The following is a 9,710-nucleotide window of genomic DNA, read 5'->3' on the forward strand; positions in this document are numbered from 1 at the left end:
AAAGTTCTATCATTCTGACCTGAGAAAGACTGTCAGCTTTGATTCTTTCTGTTTGGTTGAATGCAACCTTTACAAAAAAGTTGTGTTCTATTAGTATACTTCTTTTAAACTAAAAATAGAGAGTATACTTTCAGTCTATATTTTATTTTCTTCTCAGAAAGATACTGTATGTACTTCTCAGAAATATACTTAAAATTACACTTAAGTTTACTTGACTTATACTGAGAGAAAAGTCCAAGTATATTTGGCCCGTACTTGTACTCAATACTTTTTTTTACATAGATTTCATATACAGTTTTATGAAACTTACATTGTTTGAAAATATTGATTAGAATATTGATATAAAACAGATATGTTTCTAATTCTGCGCATCTGAATTTTTGTGTAGGCTAGTCCACTGGTAGTGTACATAGGAATTTACTTTAATTCTACTTTACTCTTTCCCCACCATTGGCTGAATTTTCCAGCTATCCATGCTTTCACTGTTATACCGTAGGGGGCGCTATGACATCTTCTAGTACAGAATCTTCAGATCAAAACACAGGAGAAGAAGCTGAAACAAGTGATAGAAGATTGCTCACTCAAATGTAAAATAACGTGATCATCAAACATTAAACAGCATGTAAATCAAAACTGCTTAATGTTACCAAATGAAATGAAGCGTAACCCATGAAGAGAAAACGACTGTGAAGCTTTGGGGTTGTTGGACTCGATCTACTCCATCTGTGTTTTGATCATCGTTCTGAATCAGATCAAGGCGTACCCTTGTGAAAAAAAAATGCACTTTAGTGTACTTTTATAAAGTGTACTTATTATACAAATAATATACTTTAAATGTATACACTTAAGTGTAACTCAAATGCAATGTTTTCACCGGTCTGAATGCACATTAAGTATAATTGATTTGAAATATATCACATATTAAGTTGAAATAAAATGCAATAAGTTGTCATTAAGAGTGATTTTTTGGTACAACTTAAGTGGGACTTTAATACAACTTTATATTTACTTTCATAATTGCTTCTAGTGTCTTTAAAATTGATTTAAAGTGCACTTCTCAATGCACTGACAAGCAATTAATGTGAATTAAATGTAATGTTTTCACCGCTTAAGTGCATTTTATTTCTATTTAATTTCAAATGTATCACAAATTAAGTTCATAATATTAAATGCAATTAGTTGAACTTTTGAATGCTTTTTTTTACACATAAATGGGACTTTAATACATATTTAATGAGTACTTTCAGTGTATTTAAAATATAAAGTGCAGTTTAATGAACTGACAAGCAATTCATGTTAACTAAAATATACTTTAATGTCAGTTAACAATACACTTAAATGTGAATTAAGTGTAATGTTTTCGACAAACGTATTGCATGTAATTGATTTCAAATGTATCACAGTTACAGTGCAATTAGGTGAAATTAAGAGTGCTTTTTTGGAACAACTTAAGTGGGACTTTAATACATTTTTATTTGAACTTTGAAATATGATAAAAGTGTACTTCCAAATATACTGACAAGCAAATAATGTGGACTAAAATATACTTTAATGTAATATACATGTACAGTATTATATAATTAAATACATTTGTAATTAAAAAAATAATAAAGTTGCAATTTATTTCAAATTTGAATAAAAAAAAATCTTAACCTAGTTACAATCAACACAAATTCAATTTAAAACCCTCTACGTACATTTACTGACAAAATCTCTAAAATAAATACATAAAAACCTTTGTTGATGCACAAAAAAACCCCAAAGAAACACTATACATAAACAGTTACAACACCTTAAAGGGATAGTTCACTTTAAAATGAAAATTCTGTCATCATACTCGCCCTCAAGATGTTTCAAACCTGTATGAATTTATTTCTTCTGCTGAACACAAAAGATGATATTTCGAAGAATGTCAGTAACCAACCAGTTAACTGGTCCCATTAACTTCCATAGTAGAAAAAAAAAAAACACTATGGAAGTCAATGGGACCAGTTAACTGTTTGGTTAGACATTTTTTAAAATATCTTCCTTTGTGTTAAGCAGAAGAAATAAATTCATACAGGTTTGAAACAACTTTTGAGGGCGAGTATGATGACAGAATTTTCATTTTAAAGTGAACTATCCCTTTAACTCATTTATAAAGAGTCTGGAGGACAATGATGCTTATGCACAATTATTTTCTCCCTCATACAAAGGTACCTAAACCTATCCATCACAGAAAACATTTAGCATTTTTACATTTTTTAGAAAACATCATTCTGTATGGATTTATAAGATTGTTTCCATGTAATTTACTGGTATTACTATACTTTTGAGGTAACTTGGTCCCCATAACCTAGGGATTACCAGTACACACATCATTTTAGAAGCAAACACACAGTACCTCAAACACAACCCATGAATTAATACAAACAAAATGTGAAGAAAAGTATCATTCCATGTACAACACTAAGATTCAAATGGGTAATGCTTTACAAAAAGGTATTATTAGTTAACTACTTCAGTAGAATGAATAGCCTAATACTTTAAGCATTTATTAGTCTTAGTTAATGTTAATTTCAACATTTAATAATGCATTATTATATTCAAAAAGTTGTGTATTAAAATTAGTTAATGCACTGTGAACTCACATGAACAATGACTATAAATTGTATTAACTAATATTAACAAAGATGAATAAATACTGTAAAAAAAAAAAAAAAGTTAGATCATGTTGGCTAATACATAAACTAATATTAACATAGCACACTTTACATAGCACCAACATTAAACAGGACAAAATGCTTACTCCAGCATTATAGTGAATATAAGTTTGTCTAAAAACAAAACAAAAACAAGAAAACCAAAATCATGTCACCAATTTTTTTGAAGTTGTTGGAAAGTGCTGTTTATGTCAATGTCCCAGGTGCTCTCCAAAATAAATGTGAATGGAAATGTTCCAAAGAGGCAGAAAAGTAAAAAAAAAATACCTTGAGAAAAAAAAAAAAAAAAAAAAAAATAGAAGGAAAACATTTGTTTATAAAACAGATCCAGTCCATTATTATATTTGGCTCAAATGAATGAAATTGATAGATAGGGCCTATACAGTTGTGCTTTAAAGTTTATACACCTTGCAGTATCTGCAAAATGTTAATTTTAGCAATAAGAGGGATCACAAAAATGTATATGTTCTCTTTTTATTTAGTACTACCCTGATGAAGCAGTTTATTCTGCAAAGCGTACGTAAACTTTTGACTGCTAACTGTTGATGAATGTGTGATGAATTACCTCAGTCATCAGGGTCACATCGTAGTGCTGGGCAAGGTTCCTTCTATTTCCCACAAACACCAGGGGCCGGTTTCACAAAGCTATTTTAGACTGGTCTATAGTGTTAGGCTAGTCTAAAATTTGCTCATAGACTAGTCTAATGCAAGTTAGACTGTTTCACAAAAATAAAGACTGACTTAATTTAGACCAAAAAAATTAGACACCTTACCCCCAGGCTAACTTAGTTCTAAGACTCTATGTTACCTTGGCAACCAGCACTAACAATCAGTTACATTACAAACAGCCAAAAGAAGAGGGAAAATGGCTCATAATTTGTGGTTTGCTGACGACGTTATGGAGAGAGCTATGAGAAGGGAAAGGGTTTTTAGGGACCGCAGTAACCTACTGGAAATATATAATAATGAGGACTTCATCGGTCAGTTTCGTTTGCCCAAGGAAGCTATACTGAGTCTGACAGATGAATTAGCTGAAGTACTGAGCCCTGCCACTTCAAGAAGCCACAGCATCCCAGCAGTGCTACAGGTTTGCACTGCGTTGAGATTCTATGCAACAGGAACTTTTCTGAATGCTGTTGGTGACACAGTGGGTCTCAGCAAAGCTTCTGTGTCACGGGTGGTATACAGGGTATCAAGAGCACTTTCAAATAAGCTCCCTCAGTTTCCAAACCAACTAGCTGAGCTTAACAAAGTCAGAAGAGGGTTCTTCAGCATAGCAAGATTTCCCAATGTTGTTGGAGCAATTGATGGGACGCATGTCAGAATCCAGGCTCCAACAGCTCATGAACATTTGTTTGTGAATAGAAAAGGATATCACAGCCTAAACATTCAGGCTGTTTGTGATTCTGATCTCCGGTTCTTCAACTGTGCGGCCCGCTGGCCTGGATCAATTCATGACTCTCGAATTCTTCAAAATTCTCAACTTTTCCGTGCATTTGAGCAAGGCATTATCGATGGGGTCCTGTTGGGGGACTCTGGCTACCCTCTAAAACCTTGGCTCCTTACTCCCTTCCTGAATCCTACTACACCTGCACAGAGAAACTACAACGCAGCACACTGTTCAACTCGTAACACTGTAGAGCGGGCATTTGGTGTTCTGAAGAGGCGTTTCCATTGTCTACATGGGGAATTGCGAATGACACCTGACAGAGTGTGTAACATCATCTGTGCGACTGTTGTGCTGCATAACATAGCGAGGTAGGACTACCTGAAAACAAACAATTTAAATTTCTAGCTTTTTTCGATAGGCCTAAATTAATTACTATTATTTACCACATGCTACAACTTTAATCAAAATAGTTTACTTCATTGATCATTAGGGATCTACGGCTACCTGACCCAGAAGGAGGGGATATCAGAGATGACAATCACAATGAACTGGAGGACAGAGAAGATTTAGAGGAGCAGAATGGAACTGGTCGATATGTGCGTCAGATGTATGTTGACAGGATTTTCAATGTCTGAAAAAACAACAAAAATCACATTAAAGTGGCCCACCATGTTGCCTGTCTTTACCTATTAGGCTTAAATGAGTAGCAAACAACTCAATAGATATATACATTTATTTTTATTTATTTTTTCTCAAGTGACATACTGTTCAGTCAATAAATTATTCCAAGAAAATATACAGCACTTAAGTCTCTTTCATTCATATCAAAATCCTCAAGGTTATTAAAAGTACAACATATTTACTATACAAATTGTAAACCAAGTATCTCACAAAACAAGTGACATACTGTTCAGTCAATAAATTATTCCAAGAAAATATACAGCACTTAAGTCTCTTTCATTCATATCAAAATCCTCAAGGTTATTAAAAGTAGGCTAAAACATACTAAACAAACTGTAAACCAATGTAAAAGTAATAAGGCAGTGAGGTGTTTTAGGCATATAAGACGTAACTCAACATATTTACTTTTGTAACTGCTTTAAAAAACATAAAATAATTAGTCTAAAATACCTCATTGTCTTATTGGAAGTACTCAAGATATTCACAACTCCAGCGACTGTTTGTGCAACTCTAATTTTAATTTATCTCTCTGAAGCTTTAAAACTTCAATCTCGAGCAGCAATTTCCTCTCTTCCAGTTCAAGATTTCTGTATTGTTTGTCTAGCACCATTGACATAGTTGTTCCTCTCGACACCGATGGGAAAACGGCTGTAGCTGATGCTGACGCTGACTCAGACTCTTCATCTCCCGTCCCCTCCCGTCTCTCACCCGGCTCCTCCACTGCCTCGCTTCGGTCCCAAGTCAAAGACAGGGTCACTAAAAATAAGTACAGACATAACATTACCTTACTTGCTTCATGAATCCGATCCCTACATTATATATATTGCAGACCTAGAACATAGGTTCCTTGTATTATAGGCTGAGTCATTACGTTGTTTACGTTTATTTGCCGGCTAGCAAGCTTACCGGTTCACATTAGCACACATCAACTTAACTTTATTAGCATCAACTTCGACGGCAATGAAGCAAAACTTTAAAACTTTTTTAGTGTTACCTGAATTCTCCTCTTGACTGTTTGGCTCTTCCTCTTGACAAGGCAGGGTGCTGCTGTCAGTGGCTGAGGGAACTCCGCCGGTAACGTCAATGTTGACGCCACACACTCCACTTTCCCGTCCTCCGCTTATCCCCCAGAACATAGGCGACTGTCCACCATAAATGTTCATCACCATTTCAGTGGTGTCTTTAAGTTTCTCTTGGGGTCCTCCTCCCGTTTTTGGGTATTTCCTCTTAAATATTTCTTTTTTGGCATCTTGTACCATGTTTTTGTATCTTTTCTGTACGTCTTTAACGCTCCGCTCAACGATCGGATTAACGCTGTTAACTGTCATAGCAATCTTTTTCCAAATTAAACATTTTTTCTTGTTACTACATTCTCCGCTGAATTTTCCAAGTAAAATGTCCTTGTAACTGTTATATTCCTCCAACAAACACATATTTTCCGCTGGGGTAAACTGCACTGAGCGGTTGAATGCGCTTACTCGATCCGCCATGTTTTTTGTTTTGAAAAGTGTCTTACTTTACCCAGAATGCATTGCAGTGTAGTCCTACTTAAGATAGTCAGAGTCTTAAGTGCTTTGTGCAACGGTCTGATTTAGATGTCTATCTGAAGTCTGACTATCTACTATATCTAAGCCATAGTCAAAGTCTATCTTTGTGAAACCGGCCCCAGGATTCCACTGACCACACCATCTTCACTGACACTGGGCTTAAAGTGATTAAAAATAGAGAACATTGTATTGCTACTTTACAGGGAATTAAACATAACTTATCAATTACACAAATATAGATAAATGACCCATGCAAACCCAAGACCCATGCAAATTGAGAAAGGTAATCTTGAATTTTAAGCTCGCACATAGCTATCTTCATGAAGGATATTCCTGTAGGCTATTTACCACAGTTGACACAGCAATGCTGCAGCCTTCTTCCTTTGGTTTGTTACCTGTAAAATACATGGTGATTATAGGGGCATATGTAAATGCACAGGTGGAAAAGATTCAAAGCATTAAAGCTATAGGGATAGTTAGTGACTTGATAGTAGTGTTTTAGCTTGATCAAGGTGTGCTGTCTTGGCAATACATTTTGTACAGACTCTTGTACATCTACTCAAATGAGTCAAAAGAATAGTTTACAATTATGTTGACTGAACATGTTATGTTTATAAGGATCTTATGCATATGTAAACCATACATATTTAACATTCATTTTTCTTTCTGCAGCGGCAGGAAATAACACAGTATTACATCAGCTGAATGTATGTCTGAAACATTTGCCTGAGAAAGTGCATCCGATCTTTATACATAACTTAATAAACCAAACACAATTTTAAAGTAAATTCATAATGAACACTATAACCTTGTAAATGGAGTCAATTTGAATCGAATTAAACGCATTTCACAATCACCTCGTGTTACAGCGTTCACAGAATGGCGGACAGTCTGCAACATATTCACAACCCCGAACGTCATTACTCGAAATATCTGCGGCATATACATTTGCATTACAGATCTCGTGTGCATATTATTAAGTTGTTGTAACAATAATACCTGCAAAATAACAGGAAAAATTGATGAGACTGGAGCCACTGTGTCACGTCGAACCAAATCCTTAGCAGAGAGCAGATGTGAGGGCGCAGGCGCACACAGCTCCTAACAGCGCATTTTTCAAACTCTAGTGAAGTAGTGCATCATCATGACGTAGTATTTCCGGTGCATGCGCATTAAACAACATGTTCGTATATTTCATGCATGGTTAAATGTTATTTCCATAGACAGCATATAAAAGGGTTATTTTCAGCTTTTCTGTTTAAGTTGAAGTTGTTGAAAACTTTCAAGGTGAAAACTTGACTCTTTCACCTAACTAAAAATCAATATTTTTGTTCAGTGTAGTGTAGTCTGATTACAATTAAATGTGTGTTTAATTGACTAAGAACAACATAATGATATTGAAAGTATTCTGTTCACAGTTGTAAAGTACAACACATTACTATTATGCTAAGACTCCTCTCATAAATTACATTTTATTGTCAAATATTATGTATAAAACAGGCAAAAATGTCAACAATATGTTGTACTTGATTATAATGTACAGGCAAATGTATTGGAAAAATACATTTCAAGTGCATTAATGCACAAGTATATATTATAGACTAAACATAGGCCTATTTAAAATACATTAACAAATTATTTTTTGGCAACACACCTGAGTTGTAATTAAAATAAATTATTTTCCATGTTTTCCATTAAAGTTCTTATTTTATTTAGTATATTAGTCAATACATCAAAATAAATTTCATTTAATAACTTATAACTTTAACTTTAATCACTTTAAAACACTATAAAATCATAATTATTTAAAATGTTTGTTTAAGTAAAACTTAAGTAGACATTATTAAAAAGTGCATTTTTTAAAACATGCACTTAAGTGTGTTTATAAATATTATCATGAAAGTGTACTTTCTTTAAATAAAATTAATTAGACATTATTATAATGTGCATTTTTAAAAAGTGCACTTAAGTGTGTTTAGAAATATTGTGATGAAAGTGTACTTTCCTTAAGTAAAAATTAATTAGATATTATTACAAAGTGCATTTTTAAAAAGTACACTTAAGTGTGTTTAGAAATATTGTGAGGAAAGTGTACTTTCTTCAAGTAAAACTTAATTAGACATTATTACAAAGTGCATTTTTAAAAAGTACACTTAAGTGTGTTTAGAAATATTGTGAAGAAAGTGTACTTTCTTCAAGTAAAAATAATTAGACATTATTACAACGTGCATTTTTAAAAAGTACACTTAAATGTGTTTATAAATATTGTCATGAAAGTGTACTTACTTTAAGTTAAGCTTAATTAGATATTATTACAAAGTGCATTTGTAAAAAGTGCACTTATAAGTGTGTTAAGAAATATTGTCATTAAAGTGTATTCCATTTAAGTACACTTAAGTGGTCTTTAATTTTAATTATATTATATTATCTGCGAGTGCACTTTTTAAAAAGTATACTTTTATTATTTTAAGCACACAAAAAGTACGCTTTCAACACAATTAAGTACACTTCTTTTTCACAAGGGTAGTCTTTGACAAAAATGTGATTTTCTCAACTTTTTCGTTTAAAATGTTGCCTTTCTTTATGAAACTTACCGAGTGTTGATAAAAAAGGATGCATGAAGCTAATGTTTTTAAAATGAAAGTACAGTTAAAGGTATTTTTCAAGTATAAAAAATAATATCTACATTTGAACATAGTAGTATACTGCAAGTGCAAAAATAATATATAAATAGTAAACTTATAAGTATAATGTCATGTTCACTTAAAGAAAACTTACAAGTATACTTGCAGTATAAACTACTAAACTAGTAGTTTACTGAGAGTACACTTCAAGTGTGTGCTTTCATAAACTAAAAAAATGTACTACTTGTATTAAAATAGCAAATTACTAGTATACTTATAAGTTTACTTGTAGTACAGATGCATTACAAATGAGAAACCTAGTTGTGTACTTAAAGTTTACTACTCTTACACTTATAGTACACTTAAACGTATACTTTTATATACTAAAAGTGGCCAATTTAGTCCCAAGCAGTAATGAAATAGTACACTTACAAGTTTACTACAAGTACACATTGATATTAGTATACTTACTACATAAAGTATACTTAAAAATATACTTGAACATTACTTAAGTATACTTCATAAAATTAACTTGAAGTATTCTTCTTTTTCATAAGGAGAGTGCACTAGTTGAACCTAAGGCTACATGTCAGTGACTGGCTTCCACAGGGTGCTTTCTGGAAAACGATACATTTTCTACATGTTGTTTGTACGAGGCAATTGAAAAACATTGGGAATGTTTAAAATAGTTTCAACATACAATAAAAAAATCATACATTTATAGCTTGCAATACACTACACTTTATGGACTCTTAATCTATGCATT

General features: G+C 32.9%; 1 protein-coding gene across 1 annotated transcript; it reads left to right on the forward strand.

Annotated features, from left to right (window-relative positions):
• The first annotated feature begins 3,433 nt into the window (after window positions 1–3,433).
• LOC311079974 (putative nuclease HARBI1) lies at window positions 3,434–4,704 on the forward strand. Its single transcript, XM_084109698.1, has one exon. The coding sequence runs from the start codon at window positions 3,568–3,570 to the stop codon at window positions 4,462–4,464; it is 897 nt and encodes a 298-aa protein (XP_083965824.1). The 5' UTR covers window positions 3,434–3,567; the 3' UTR covers window positions 4,465–4,704.
• Window positions 4,705–9,710: the final 5,006 nt, after the last annotated feature.

This window comes from Abramis brama (genome assembly GCF_963993115.1).
Source record: "Abramis brama genome assembly, chromosome: 3".
In the NCBI taxonomy this organism is placed as follows: Eukaryota; Metazoa; Chordata; class Actinopteri; order Cypriniformes; family Leuciscidae; genus Abramis; species Abramis brama.

What these genes read in the sequence shown, in the direction of transcription:
- LOC311079974 (XM_084109698.1), top strand. Translation starts at nt 3,568, where the DNA reads ATGGCTCATAATTTGTGGTTTGCTGACGACGTTATGGAGAGAGCTATG.